Source organism: Nipponia nippon, unplaced genomic scaffold (assembly GCF_047370975.1).
Source record: "Nipponia nippon isolate SJK-2023a ecotype South Korea unplaced genomic scaffold, ASM4737097v1 scaffold_30, whole genome shotgun sequence".
NCBI lineage: Eukaryota > Metazoa > Chordata > Aves > Pelecaniformes > Threskiornithidae > Nipponia > Nipponia nippon.
In genome coordinates, this window is record NW_028262348.1 from 4,997,814 (window position 1) to 5,012,839 (window position 15,026).

The window sequence follows — 15,026 nt, forward strand, 5'->3', positions numbered from 1 at the left end:
ACGGCCCTGCTGTGCTTAAATCCCATGTCTCCTGATTGCCCTGCAGCCAGGAAATTACAGATCTGCTGGATCCGGATCCAGCGTGATCACAAGATCCTATCTGCCAAATCAGAGCACGAGAAGGTGTTTCTGGACAGGTCTGTGCTTTTGCTGGAGGCTGAGGGACAGCCTGTCCCAGACTTGCAGTTAGAGCCACCCCTTCTGCCCACAGCAGGCTGGGTATGTCCCAGCTTAGGGTTTGTGCTGGTGGCTGCAGCATTTTGATCCAAACCCAGACTTAGCATCACACTGAATCCTGGTGTTGACTTTGAATCAGTCCTTTGGATGGGTTGCTGAGGGCAGGAGGTGTCCCATGTGCAAGACATTGCTCCCCCAGCCAGGTAATGAGCCGGATATGTCCAGCCTGACACACCAGAGCTGACACAAGCCTTCTCCCGCCTTTCTCTCCGCAGCTCTGCCCTCTTCCTGCGTCTCTGCCAGGCCCGTGGTCCTGCTCTGTACGAGGAGGCAGCAGACCTGGGCAAGCCTGGCCCCTCCATGGGTGTCATCTCATCCATCCTCACCAGTGCCAGGCCTCAAAAGCCTGGCCCTAGTAGTCCCACTGCACGTCCCATCACCAGACCCTAGTTTGCTTTGTGTACAGAAATAATTAATAACCGGTGATGTGCTGGACCAGTGAGGACAGTCCCCAGTGCTGGAGATTTATTCATAGGCTCAGACATGCTATGCACAGAAATAAAGGGGACTGCTCATGCGAGGAAAGGCTGCGCAGCGCTGGGCTGGCTGAGACCCGGGACAAGGCTGCCTGTGGGTGCCACAGCTGTCGTGCGACGGCTTCGTGCTTGCTCCTGCCCCTGAGGACAGAGCTGGCATCACCGGGAGCCTGCGCTGGCATTTGGCCAAGTTTCTTCCTGGAAACCAAAGCCTTCCTCTCCCCAAATGCATCCTTCTTGCCGACCACGCAGCAGGGTGAGGGCAGGGCTTGTGCTCAGCTTTGAAAGGCCAACATGTTCTTTGCAGATATCGCTAATTCACGGGTAACCAAGTAATTGGGCATGTGTAGCATCAGCATTTTAATCAGCTGGAATTTATTAGCATTTTTATGGCCTTGAATGCAGAGTCCTATAAAATGTCTTCTTTAAGAGTACAGTTAGGGTAATTTCTTGGTTGCTGGTGTTCTGACATTTCAAATCCCTGTCAGACTCTATATTCTGCCTGATTTAGTATTGCAACCCGGTCTAAATTTCCATAACCCCCGCCTGCCCCGGGGCATGTGAACGTGCTGTGTCCTCGGAGAGTATTTCAGCGTGGCATGCCTCTCCTGTGAGCTCTCCTCACCAGGGCCCCGCGGCAGAGGCTCCGTGTCACACCTGGTGGCTGCCATGGATGGCTCTGCTGCCGACTCCCTCATCCTCCCGACACCTCCGTCTGTCCATCCGTCCGTTGGGCAGCTGGTGGGCCCTTCCCCATGCTCAGCAGCACAGCCAGCCCCCTCAGGGCTCTTGGGCACCGACGCAGCCCCGTTACTTCATTTTTGCTCTTTTACGACTGACCAGAGCCTGGGAGACTGGATCTCGGGGAGTATAAAGTTTATTTTCCCACTTATTTTTAAGACTCTCAGGAATGCATCGCCAGCGGGAACGGACAGAACGCTGCTGTGAGCACATACCGCTCGGGATGCCTCCTCCCTACAATACAGCTGTTAGAAAAACAGAGCAGGAGCCTTCCCTCTCCACCGACGCCGGTTCGCTCCTCCCGGGTCTCGTACCCCGCCGCCCTCCTCTCCGGGCCCGCGGCCTCCGCCGACAAGATGGCGACCCACGCCCCTCGCCGCTGCTCGCCGCCGCGGAGCTTCTCATTGGACAGCGGCGCTGCCCATCAAGCGAACGGCGACGCTGACGTGTTGGCGCCGATCGCCATAGGCTGTCGGGAGAGGCCCCACCCCTCCGCTTGGGTAGCCTAGCAACCGGAGGACTCTGGCGGCGGCTGGGTGGGCCGGGGGTCTGGCGAGCGGGGCCGGGGCCGGGGCCGAGGCGGAGAGCGCTGCAGGGACCGGAGGCAGCCCGGGACCGACACCCCCCGGGAGCCGACCCCTGAGATATCCCCGACCTCCCGGGTCCCGACCGCCCGGATCACCATTAGGCCGCTGCCCCTCCAGGTCCCGGGCCTCTCCTCAGACGCCCCCCCGGATCCTCCTGCCCCGGGCCCGCCCGAACCTCCGGACCCGCACACGGGCAGTCCTCCCCAGCGGGACTCCCGCCCCAGCCTCTGACTCTCCCTGGGTTCCCCTGGCCCCCTCCTCTTGCCCTGGTCCCCGCCAGCGCAGCCCCTCCAGGCACCAAGATCCTCTCTCCCACCTCGTCCCTCTGACAGTGGCTGGCCGAGAGGGACGGAGGTGCGCGTTTCACACCGGGAACCCTGCCCTTCCCTCCGAGGTGGCCCCAGGGACTGGAAAGCCCCTCTCCACACGCATCTAAGGCCTGCAGAGCTGCAATCCTTGCCTTCCACCTCAGCTGCCGCTTAGAAGGAGTTGGGAGCTTTCTCCCCACCAGCCTTCAAACCCAGGAGTCCATTACTCTCCTCCCTTCCCGTGGGCGTTAACAGCCTCTCTGGGATAAAGACCAGTTCTGATGCATGACCCCACGTCCTGACCATGTGCCCGGACCCAAGGACAACTCCGGTGTAATCTGAAACTCCCATGTTTCCCAAATTACATTGTTTCTCTAATGCTGTCACCACATTTTCCTTTTAGAGATAAAATCCGAGAAAGAATATATGCCAGCAGCAGCAGAGATGTTCTCTGACTGAGTCTCGCCCTGTGTAGCAGACATCGTGTCCTTTCTAGACCTCAAAACACTCAAGCCACAAGTGTTTAACTGCAGCCATGGCAACAGGGGATCCAGTTGTGCTCCAAGTACCTTCTCAGGATGTGAAGCAAAGAAACAAGCCCCTGGTGAAGGGCATGGCAACTCCAGTGAAGGCAACGATCGCATTAGATACCATGAAGATGTTAGATCCATGTCGGTTAAAACCTGATAGCATTGAGACGGAAAGAATCATAACTGTCTTGGATGAGACAATTGCCAAGCTAGAGCTGAGCAGTTTGATCCCACGTATTATCGACTCTCTGGACAGGTTTGCTGATATACTGGGACCTGAGATCACAAACAGCCTGCTCGAGCACCAGAAGCTTTCAAATGAAATGGAGCACCTGCTTGCCAGCTCTGAAGAAGGGGACACCATGAGAGCTGAGGAACAACGGGGCTGCCTCTGCTTGCTAGAGCAACGTCTGAAATGTTCTGTTAGAAATGTCCTGCGACTCTTGCTGGCCAACCCTTCGCTTTGCCAGGCTCTGAACTACAAAGCCTGGGTGAGAGAGTCACCAGCTGAAGTGTTTATCAAAGCCTTTGAGGAGTTCAGGAATTTCATGCTTGAGAGACTCCTGACTAGTCCTGTGGAAGAGGAAGAAACGATGTTCATGGAAGACATCTCCCTCCAGATTAAGAAAAACACTGAAGCAATCACAGCTTTACAGGCAGAACTGGCAGCAGCAATCCGGACTCGAGAGGAGGAGGTATGATACTGTGGGAATATGTTTTCCAACAAAGTGTTACTGAAGCAAAACTTTGGTAAGCTAAAAAATGATCCCTTTCTTGCAGTTCCTGAAAAGGAAGTTCCAGAAATGATTTCTAAACCAAATCCTAAATTTAAAGACATTATTTTCATTGTAAAATATAATGACAAATGCTTATTGCATGCTTGATTTTTCTTTTAAACTTGAATTTGGCATGTTTTGGACCTGTTCTCACTGGCCAACTTGAATGACACAAGTCACTGAGTTTAAAAAGGAGCTGCAGGACAGACACAAATTGCTGCAGCAGTGTTTTGGCAGGGCTACAATGTCAGCTGCCAGTGTGAGGCCTCGTTCACTGCTGATGAAATGATGAAAAGTCATTCCAGGCAGAGATTGCTCTGATTAAAATCCATTTTTAATATCTGCTCTGCCTTCACTCTTGCTTAAAACCAACATTTCTGTGACTTCCAACTCTGTAATACTACCTGCCTTAGAGCATTTCTGATTAATATGTGATTATACAAATTCTTCATTTTTTTCAGTGAAGGCAACTGAGGTACAGATAAACGAATGGGCATTTCCAAGGCTCTTTCTGTGAGTCCGTGGGCCGTGCCAGCACCCAAGCCCCTGAACTGACAAGCAATCCTTTGTTTTATATGTATGCTTTTCTTTCTCCTTCCTGCAAGAGGGGTCGGAGGGGAAGGTTTTGTCACGTGCTCGCTGCACTGAATGGTGTTAATGGAGACAGGGGCCTGCTTTCGCCATTCCCTCCGCTCCTTGGAGATCTGTGAATTGAGACACTTGAGATTTTTATGTGCAATTTGGCAGCTTGTCCAGGGCATCATGAATAAATCTGTTTCACTCGTCCCAGCCGAGGATTTCTCTTGCAGGCAGCACACTGAGCTGCGTCCCCCAACAGTCACTCTGAGCCTAATCCAAAGCTCCAGGGAGCCACGGGGCTCGCTCCAGTGGCTCTGATTTTGGCTCTCCCTCAGATGGCAGTGCCAGTGGGTCTCGGTGTGGTTTGTTCATTCTCTGCTCTTATTAATGGGTTCCCAGAGGAGCAGTGGGGGAAGGTTTCCAAAGCACCCCGTGTAAATCTAACTCTGTTCCCTCAGCCAGCAGCGGCAGGTCCCTGTTGCTACCAGGTCAGCAGGGTGTCTTCTTAGATCTCCTCCACCTTCGTAAGGGTGCCTTACTTCTCCTGCCCACCTTCTGCCTCACCTGTATTTCTCGATGGTATTTCTTCCTCTTGTTTTCTGGGTCTAGATTCACAAGAAAGACAATGTGATCAAAGACCTCAAAAACAGCATGCAAGATCTGACCAAGGATTGCGAGGCTAGCATCCAGCAGATCAAGCAGGAAGGAGAAAAACAGCAAAAAGAGGAGCTGCAAGCCTCCCAGGCCAGGTGTGCCAGGCTACAGCAGGACATCCAGCAGCTAGGAGCACAACTCAATGCACTTGTACTGGAGCACCGAGCATCAGAGCTGGCTCTCAGAAAGGTAAACAGGAGGAGAGCTCTAGAACAGGAGATTTGAAACCTTTTGTAGTGCTGTCAGGTCTGGCTGCTGGCTGCTGCAAGTAATTACTTGGTGCCTGCTAGCTCCTGGCAGGATGCACATGCTGTTTGTCAGAGTATACCTGCTCTGTCCTCATGGTCTGCTGATTCCAGTGGAAAGCAACCCTGCGGCGACAGCAGGGAAGTAGCCTGCTCACAGGTCCTCCTCCTGCCTGCTGACTTAGCTCTGAAAACACCTTTATACAGTGCTGTGACACTAGAGGTTAGATGCTAGAGAGGTTGTGGGCTAGTCAGAGTGCAGAGCAGCAAGGCTCCAGCAAAACAGGCAAGGAATATGTTAAGAAACAAGGGATATGGTGTAGGGTAAGCAGAACAAACACAATATTGGCTTTATATAAAGCCATCTTTTAGAGTTGTAGTATTCAAGGTTGAGGAGAGCTAATCTTGGGAGCTAAGCAATTCCTACCCTGACACTTTGCTGAAGACACAAGCCAAGGAGTCGGGTGGAGTTGAATGAGGGGGAAATGTGATTTATCACAATGCTGAGCAGATACAGAAGAAGGAAACAGGAGCAGCAGGCAGGCTCAGGCCTCTGCATCACAGCTCTGCCCTGAGCAGAGCATGCTGGTGACACAGGGCACAGAGAGTCTAGAACCGGAAAAAGAGCATTTTCCCCCTCATTTTGCTCCTATGTGGTATTTACTCCAAACAAGCACACACGGGTGATGGGGCATCTTTCACTCTTGATTTGGACGATGTTGAGCAAAGTGGGGCTGGGCACTGACAAAGCAACAAACGCAAGTTAGAGTCACAGTACAAAATCCAAAATCCACCCATTTACACCTCCTTTAATGGAGTGGCTTTATCAGGCAGTTTCTTCTGAGGCTGCAGGCCACTGCAGTGTTTGTTGAGTTGCTCAGCTCATTCTAATTCAGGCAGACAGATTTACTGACCACAGAGGTCACCTTTCCCTCTCCTCAGTGCATGCCCTAGCCCTGGGTGGCCCAAGATTGTCCTTGTGGTCTAAATAGCTGAGGGCTGACCTCATGATGGCCTGGGAGCCCGTGGGACATCCTGGGTCAGTGTCACACTGGAAATCGTGTGGCACTTGTGATGGGCTCTAGCTGATCTTTCTCTTGGTGATTCCATGGAGCAGAGATACAGCAGGTTGGGGTAAACTGCCCGTACCTGGTTATACCACAGTATAGCCGCTGTTAAACTGTTGTACAGCTAGAAAATATCTCTTCATTTTAAAAAGCTCCATCTTTTGAGTTCTTTGTGTCCTGCTTTCACATTTAGCAGTTCTCTATTGCTTCAATTTTAGGGTGGTTGCCCCAGTTTGTTGATGACTTGCCACATTCCATCAGACATGTTCATTTCCTACTGCAGAACGCACCTTTCAGATGCATTTCAATCTTCAGCCCTCACCCAGCTTCATGCTGTAAACCAAATAAGGCCCTTTTGGCCTGAGGGAATGTCCCATGGGAATCACCAAACCAGGGCAAACAAAATATGTGTCAGCTGAAGGAAGCTTGCCACAAGGAGGAGGTGTTATACTCAAATATAATGATGCTGGGGCTCAAAGCTACAGTTTTCTAACTCAGGCTACCTTTTACCAGGCTTCAAGTGCCTGCAAGGAACCTATCTTGTTTTGTGTTTCAGAGGAAGTGCAGAGTGGAGATGGAAATTGTGAACTGGATCCGGAAATATAACACGGACATGGGAGAAAAACAGGTATCCTCTTCAAAGGGCTTTGCTCTCCCATGAGGTGATATGTTCAGGTAGATTCCTGTCCAAATGGACACGTGGCTCTTACACAGGAGGCCGTGGAAGTGAGGGACATTTTTCCATCCAGAAGAAGTACAGGCTTTAGAAGGAAAGGTATCTTTGTCCTGCTGATGTGTTCAGGAGTTCTCTGCTGCTTCGACTTTAGATCCACTGCTAAATCCCACAGTATTTGGGCAAATGGGTTGCCACGTTTTGTCAGACACAGCCACCTGATGCTAGGGAACAGGATTTTCACTTTTGCTTCAATCCTCAATCCTGTTGGCCCTATCTGGTGTCCAAATCATGCTCCTGTTTCTGTTGGGCCCCTTGACAGATGTCTCTCAAGTGCTAAGAAACCGAACAGCCTGTGTACCGCTGCCTTGGCATCCCACTTAACCACAATAGGCTGAGAATCACATCAACACCCCCCAACCTCACCTCTGAGAAGGTCCTACTTGCTTTCCTGTTCCTGCCCCATTTATGGAGATGGATAAAAGCTGCTGGATTACTAATGAAGAAAACATAGGGAGGGGCCTGGAAGCTGGCTGCTAATTGAAAGAAATGATCCCCCCCTTGTCAGGTGTTTAATAATGTGAATTTTTTGGTTTCCTGTCTCCTGGGTGGCTGGAGCACCACGTCACGGCAGGTTTGGGGCAGAGCTTGCTAAGGCAGACACACATCCATGCTACTGATTCCCCTAATCTTCCACCTCGGTGTGGCTTCCTCCAAGGCATTAGGAAAGGCATAAACTGCTGCTGAGCTCGGAAGTGCAGTAACACCATTAAAACTACCTGTGCTTGGCCTTTGCCAGGCTGACGTGGTCTGGCTCTTCTGCTCTCAGCAGTGTACAGCATATGAGCTGGGCTTCAGTGCCACTCATCTAAAAGGGCTTCTTAGCAAAGCTGTGAGCTCGGGCTCAGCCTTACCCAAACTGCAGCGATCCGTCCTTTCGCTCAGAGCATACGCAGGAGGGGCTCTGACCTGCGTGTGTGTTACCCGGTCAGAGTTCCCAGCTGAGGGTGGATGCTGTTTGCAACACAAGGAGAATTATGAGAGCATTTTTCAGAGGAGCATGAAGATACTAGGACCTGGCATCTGGTGGAATTCCCTGGGTACTGGGCACATGCCTCCTTTTGAGTCCATTTGGAAAGACTCAGTTCCCACTCATGGTTCTGCCTGGATTCGGGATGGGTTTAAGAACCCTTACCTAGGGATATGCAGGGAGGAGCTGCTGAATGCCCTCAAAATTGCTGTACCTGGTATCTGCTGTCTTGCTAGGCTGAGTATGAGGAGGTTCATGCTGCCTACATCGAGGAGAAGGCCCAGCTGTCCCTACTGAAGGAGAAACATGCTGTCCTTCTCCAGGAGTATTCCCACATTGAGGAGGAGCACAGGATATGTCAGAATAAGAAGGAGCAGGCTTTGAAGGAATTGACCACCATGAACCATGCTGCCACCCGCATCCAGGCCTTCTGGAGAGGCTACTTGGTCCGGTCCCTCTTCAAGTCAAAAAGGAAGAAGAAGAAGAAGGGCAAGGGCAAGAGCAAGAAGACCAAGAAATAAAGCACAAAATCTATTCTCTCTCCTCCTGGTGAAGCTGCTGACTCTGCTGGGACTGAGCTCTTCCAGATAAAGGCATTAGATTTGAGAGAGCGTTTGCATTAAGGCCCAAGCTCTCCAGGGCTGGGGCTGCCTCTCATAGTTGGAGTATATCAAAGCAGTGGCGTGAAGACATGTCTCACCATTTTAGGTTTAGCTTTGCTACCTCTGCAAGGAGGAGGATGTCTCCTGATGAAGGGACTGGGCCAGGCATGCAGGTTCCTGCCTTGTCTCCCTGGCTTGAGTCTCCTCCTTGCCCATACCTTGCTTGTGTGTCACGGCCTCGTTCTGTTCTTACCGAAGGTGGCAATAAAGTCATTCACAGAATCAAAGAATCATAGAATGCTTTGGGTTGGAAGGGACCTTTAAAGGCCACCCAGTCCATCCCCCTGCCATGGGCAGGGACATCTTCAACCAGATCAGGTTGCTCAGAGCCCCATCCAACCTGACCTTGAATGTTTCCAAGGATGGGGCATCCACCACCTTTCTGGGCAAGCCCTGCCAGTGTTTCACCACCCTCATCGTAAAAAATTTCTTCCTTATGTTTAGTCTGAATCTACCCTCTTTTAGTTGAAAACCATTCCCCCTTGTCCTGTCGCTATTGGCCCTGCTAAAAAGCCTGTCCCCATCTTTCTTATAAACTCCCTTTAAGTATTGAAAGGCCGCAATAACGTCTCCCTGCGGCCTTCTCTTCTCCAGGCTGAACAACCCCAGCTCTTTCAGCCTTTCCTTATAGCAGAGCTGTTCCAGCCCTCTGATCATTTTGGTGGCCTCCTCTGGCCCCGCTCCAACAGGTCCACGTCCTTCCCGTGCTGAGGACCCCAGAGCTGGAGGCAGGGCTCCAGGGGGTCTCACCAGAGCAGAGCAGAGGGGCAGAATCCCCTCCCTCGCCCCGCTGGCCACGCTGCTTTGGATGCAGCCCGGGATACGGTTGGCTTTCTGGGCTGGGAGAACACATTGTCGGCTCATGTCCAGCTTTTCATCTATCCGTACCCCCAAGTCCTTCTCCTCAGGGCTGCTCTCAATAATTCCTGAGGGCAGGGTGAGGCCCTTCATCTGACAGGGTTCCTCCTCATGTGGATCTGAGAGACCATGTCCCTTTCTACAGGAGGAAGCTGCAGCACCATTGCTTATCAGTGACAGAAGGGACACAAATCCTGACAGGACATCACCCCTGGCAATTTGCATTTTTCGGCAGGGGCCATCTGAAGGGGGGGATGTGGCACAGCCCAGCTCGTGCCCTGCTCCCAGCCCTATAGGTCTCTCCCTAAGCCAAGCAGCAAACTGTGCCGTGTTTGATGTAGATCCCTGTTTTGACAGCACGCTCTCCTCTGGATTCTTTAGTGTCTAATGTCCCGAGAGCACGCTGCAGCCTTTCCCTTTCACAGGGGCATGAGTCAAGTGTTTTTATTTCCTCCCTTAGCCTCCTATTTTCAGTAGCCATATTGCAACTTCATACCACGAGCTCTCTACTCCTCTGCTTGCTAGGGCTGAAACTGGGCGTGGATACAGTCATACACAGCGCACTATGTCTCATTTCATTTTCCTGGGAAACAGGCTGGGCTCACATATTCGTTACATTTAACAAGGCTGGGACCAAACAGCATTTTGGATCCAGACTCCCAGGGACATTTCTTCACTGGCCCTTCCTTGCAGCCTCTTTTCCCAGGAGAGGGCAGTGATGCTGGCTGCAAAGCCCAAATAGCCACCAGGCCCCAGTCCTCACCGGCCTCTCTACCTCTGTTCATAAATGGGTACCTACAGCAAAAGGGATGTGATGCTTTTCACCACTGAATGCAAACTAAGTGGGAGAGGGGGCCATTTTGCTAAGGACAAAGAGCGACTGGAGATGTTCAAGGGCTGAGCTCGCTGTGAGGGGGAGATCCCACAGCACTGCCCGCAGTACCGAACACAAGGACCTGACAGATTTGTCCTTGACTCTTTACTTGGTTAAAAGTCACAGGATCCATGTCATGCGTCCATAGCACACTCAATACAAATCGCAGGACTTTTGCCATCCTGTGTCCAGTGCAGTGCAGGGCCCAATCCCAAGCACATGCTGGAATCACTGAGAGGAATCACAAGGATGTGAGATGCAGGATCAGGTGAGGCCCCTCTCTCCTCCAACATGGCCAGAGGAGGTGTCTTTCCTTGTTTGCAACGATAAGAGATGCCAGGATCCGTGGAGACTTCCAGATGTTGGCACCCATGTGGGTAGTCCGGGGTGTATTTACATCATGAGGGATGTTTCATCTCTAGGGAGGCTTCAGTTCACAGACACCCACAGCCCTCAAGTTCCTGGCAAAAGAAGGTCTGGACGTGCTTTTAGATTAGAGGATGTCGGAGTGTTGCAGGGACTGTTGGACACTAATTTTGATGCCTCCCTGTCTCAGAGTTTGTCTAACACCTCCATATGTTGCCTCCAGATGTCAAAGCCTATCTGGCGAGGCGTTCAGCTGGGTGACAGACTGAGAACACCTTCTGTCGGGAGCATGCCAGCCTTCGGAGTCCAAAGTACTCTCAGACTGTTATCAGACATAGGACTTGCCTTTCTGAGCTGCCTCTGCGTCTGCTAGCGCCAGAGGTGCTGGTGCTCATGGCTGAAGGACTCTCAGGGGCTTCTCTTTAGAATGGGAGGAAATGCTCACCTAGCTTCAGCGGGGCAGAAGAAGCTCTGTCCAGAGCAGTGGATGGAGTTTGCCTACGTCTTTCTTTCTTTCCAAGCCCAGATCCTCAGGCTTGGCGCCAAGCACGCTCATTGGAGGTGTTTCCAAGGCCAGTGTAAAGGGCTGGGGAGCCCCTTCACCCACACTTCAGCCTGCTGCTGCTCATCACATGGCTGGCCCCAGCCCCGCATCTCCCCCTCAGCCTCAAACTGGCCACTCCGTGCTGATGGCGCTTGTTCATGAGACCTTTATTTGCTGCTTGCCGTCAGCCTGCTGGAAGTGCTGTTCCCCATGAACCTTGTCCCGCCCTGCCTGCTCCCCCTTCCAGCGCAGCAGCACAGCCTCCCTGCCCTGCGGTGGGTCCGTGGCCTGGCCGACACAACAAGACAGAGGTGGCCAGTCTCAGGGCCACGTTCCCAGTCCGTGAGGCCCCTGTCAGACCCCGGCAAGGCTGGCAGGAGCTCCGGGTTCGGGCTGCCGGCGCTGGCAGGGCTGCCATGAGAGAGCAGGCAGAGGAGCACGTGGAGGTGATGGGCGAGCAGTAATGCGATCAGGGGGGATCAGAGCAGATTAGAGAGATCAGAGAAAGGTGATCCCCCGGGGCTGGGAGGGCGAGGGCGCGAAGGGAAGGGGCCTCGGTGGCCGCGGGGATGCCAGGCAGGCCAGCATCTGCCACGGGTCCCCGCGGCGCTTCGCCGGGCTTGTGGTGGAGAGGGATCGCCCTCAGACATGACCCAGCTCATAAAACCCAGGACCGTGGGCTGGCGGTGGGGAGCAGGTGAGGGGGACGGGGCTTTTCCTCCCGGCTGGGCAAGCGGCACCGAGAAGAGTTTTTGTGTGAACCATGACAGCGCCTTCCCCAGCCCGGCATGGCCACCCCTCCCGCTGGCCCCTCTGCCCCACACGCGCTCACGTAGCGATCTCATAGCCTTCCCACGCTCGCTTGCTGGTTTGTATTCTTCCCCGGGTCCTCCTCTTCCTAAAACAGCATTCAGAGTGGGGTTTTCCAGTGTTTTTAGAGAGGGGCGTTGGAGCAACGGCACAACCGTGGCAGGCTGCGGGCTTCCTCAGGCCTGTGGCTGGGCCACATAAAACCCCCTCGCTCTCCAGAGCCTCCCTCGACGCTCCGCCGAGGCCCCGACCGCTCGGTTGCCCTCGCAGCCCGGCTGCAGAGGAGGGGTCGGGCAGCGAAGCCACGATACCCCCCAGTCTCGGCGGGGCCGCGAAATGGCGGCGGAGGCCAAAATGGCGGGGGGAGGGGGGCGCGGGTTCTTCCCGCCCCGCCGCTAGGGGGCGCCCACGCCGCGCCACCGCCTCACGTGCCCCCTCCCCCCCTCGCCGCGCGTCACGTGGTCGCGGCGCCGCCCCCCCCGCCGGTGCCCGGGAGCGGAGCGGGCGGCGGGAGCGGAGCCGTCGGGGTCTATGGGGAAGGCGGCCGCGCTCTGTGGCGGCGGCGTCAACAGCAGCAGCAGCACCCGCGGGCTGGTCTCTCTCCTCAGCGCCGTCCCCTGCTTGGCCTGCCAGGAGCTGCCGGCCATGAGCGCGGAGCCGGGGGGCCGGGGCGGCGGGGGACCGGCGGGGGGCCCGCCCGCCGCCCCGGGTTCCGACACCTATAAGGGCTGGCTCTTCAAGTGGACCAACTACCTGAAGGGCTACCAGCGCCGCTGGTTCGTGCTCAGCAACGGGCTCCTCAGCTACTACAGGTACCGGAGACGGGCGGGGGGAACGGGCCGGTACCGGTGGCCGCTCGGCCCGGGCCTGCCGCGGCGGGGCGCGGTGTCCTCCGGCTGCCCGGTACCGGGGTCGGCCGGCCCCGTCAGGCCTGGGCAGGTGCCTCGGTGGCGGGGGACGAGCCGCGGGGTCTGCGCTTCTGCAGAGCGAAAACCTCTTCGGTTTGCTCGGTTTGGTTTCTTTTTATCCTCTTCTGAAGCAAACCTCGGGTTTGGAGCTTTCAGCGCTGTGGCGAGGAGGCGGCGGGGTCCGGTGCGGCGGTGCGGGCCCCCCGGGGCCGGGATGCGGGGATCGGCCGCCCCCTTCATCTCCCATCCTCCTCCTCCTCCTGCTGCAGCAGCTACAGCTGCTACAAGTCCTCCTAAACCCAAAAATCATTTTTTTTAACAACAAAAAAACCCATCTTCTTGCCTAAAATTGATTTGCTTTTGTAACCTGCTTCTGGTATTTTTTTTTTTTTTTTTTTTTTTTTGTCGCACAGGAGACCAGAGGCTGAAAATATTTCCGATACCCATGTGTGTAAATGTGAGCGCTGCAGCGGCCGTGTCCAAGGGGAAAGGATGGCCTGGGATGTTGTGCTGGCGAGGCAGGAGGCTGTGTTATTGGAGGAAGGAAGGAAGTTATAGCACTTAGTGGTGCCTCAAAAGTCTCGCCTGGTTTTCTTTGCCGACTTATGTGATGGTTTTTATACAGATGGGCCATAGGTTCAGTGAGGAGGGTATCGAACATGAGGACTGGATGCTGTGAGGTTTGATCCAAAGTGATGTCGTGTTAGTAGGTTCTCTTGTGGTTTTTCTATCAGTTGAGTAGTAAAAATATAAACATATGGGTGTTGTAGGATTTTGGTGTGTTTATCCTTTAGGAAGGTTCATGTTTATTCTTGTCACTTGGAAGACAAGTGCTCTGTCGTCTTCAGTATTGTGGAGTTTATGTTGGCTGTATTTCAGAACGTGGAAATGATCCCAGATATTAAAGGTGGTTAGAGCTTTATAAAATAATACATCTTTAATGTACCAAACCCTGTGAGCGAGGACTTCTCCGTAAAGGCTACGCAAAAGCTGTTTTTCCTCCTGACACAAAGTTCATCTTCTGGTTTCCTTCTCTGCTACAGCTGATGACACGTAGCCTGAGGCAGATCCCTGAGCCTCAGCTCACTGCCAGGTGTGAACTCCTCCAGCCCTAAAGAGAGATCTGGGTTCTGGGGTCGGACCACGGCAGGTAACAGGTCAGAAATTCAATGGTGTGTTTGTCTACTTGGAGTTGTTTCAAAATCCCTAAAATCCCAAAACTCAACCCAAACAAAAATGTTTCCTAACAAACACCCCCATGAGAATGTAGTTCCCTTTCAGTAATTCAGCTAATTTACTTGTAATCCTTTCTGGTATGCTTATGCTCTTTAACTCTAGTCCAGATCTGGACCAGCAGAGCTAGGCAGCTTGAAAAGGTTGTTGAAGTTTAATGCTCCACTTGTAACTGTGTCAGAATATTTTTTTTTTCTGTATTGGTGCCAAGTCTGTCATGAGCAAACAAGTGGTTTTCTTCAACAATTATTTTAGGTCGGAACAACTGGGTTTATTTTAAGACAATTTGATCTGTTTTAGGCTGAGACAACAAACAGAAACACCCAAGAAAATTATTCTGAGCAGCATGTGAAGGAGTTGAAACTGCATTACTTTGTGGAGCTTTCAACCAGTGCAGATCTGCAGCAGCTGCTTGGGAAAAAGCAATGCTGAAGGTTTTTGTGCCTTCTTTTTATCACTGGGCTTGATGAGAACTGAGCTAATTTGGTTGTGAGTCAGGAGTACAAAAATATAGTACAGAACACGTGGTAAAGTTCTACTTAAATGGAAAAAAGCCTTCATTATACTCTTCAAAACCATCTCTCTTAAATAGTGGCCATGCCAACCCATCGAGTGTCAGCTCAAATTGCTCATGGCAGAGCTTTCCTGTGAGACAGTCTGGGGTAAACTGGCATTTTTATTTTAATATGGCTTCTAGCTAACTGACAGGAGCAAGGAAGCTCCAGGTATCAGGCTGTGCATTTTCATTGACCTCTTCTACGTGAGCAGACTGCTGGTCAACATGTGGACTGCTGCTTGTTTGACTTTTATGCAGAGAATTTAAGAAAAAATTTCTCTAAAGGTCTCTGGCTACTCTGTGAGCCACGTG

The 15,026-nt window shown here is 52.9% G+C and overlaps 2 protein-coding genes across 5 annotated transcripts in view; both read left to right on the forward strand.

Annotated features, from left to right (window-relative positions):
* The first annotated feature begins 1,957 nt into the window (after positions 1-1,957).
* Positions 1,958-8,447, forward strand: DRC10 (dynein regulatory complex subunit 10). Its single transcript, XM_009462693.2, has 5 exons — positions 1,958-1,990; positions 2,753-3,574; positions 4,844-5,077; positions 6,757-6,828; positions 8,140-8,447. Exons 2-5 carry the CDS (start codon positions 2,885-2,887, stop codon positions 8,422-8,424), a joined length of 1,281 nt encoding a protein of 426 aa, XP_009460968.2. The 5' UTR covers positions 1,958-1,990; positions 2,753-2,884; the 3' UTR covers positions 8,425-8,447.
* Positions 8,448-12,501: 4,054 nt separating this feature from the next.
* OSBP2 (oxysterol binding protein 2) overlaps positions 12,502-15,026 on the forward strand; it is a 132,684-nt gene continuing 130,159 nt past the window's right edge. For all 4 annotated transcript variants that reach the window (XM_087768830.1, XM_087768833.1, XM_087768832.1 and 1 more), the window contains exon 1: positions 12,502-12,829. In XM_087768830.1, coding sequence (XP_087624956.1) covers positions 12,549-12,829 — 281 coding nt within the window. In that variant the 5' untranslated portion in view covers positions 12,502-12,548. The remainder of the gene's footprint in view (positions 12,830-15,026) is intronic.

Excerpts from the sequence above, each read along its gene's own strand:
- DRC10 (XM_009462693.2), top strand. The coding sequence starts at position 2,885 with ATGGCAACAGGGGATCCAGTTGTGCTCCAAGTACCTTCTCAGGATGTG. Across the intron at positions 3,575-4,843 it reads TCCGGACTCGAGAGGAGGAG|ATTCACAAGAAAGACAATGT; the intron begins GTATGATACTGT and ends TTCTGGGTCTAG. Across the intron at positions 5,078-6,756 it reads CAGAGCTGGCTCTCAGAAAG|AGGAAGTGCAGAGTGGAGAT; the intron begins GTAAACAGGAGG and ends TTTGTGTTTCAG.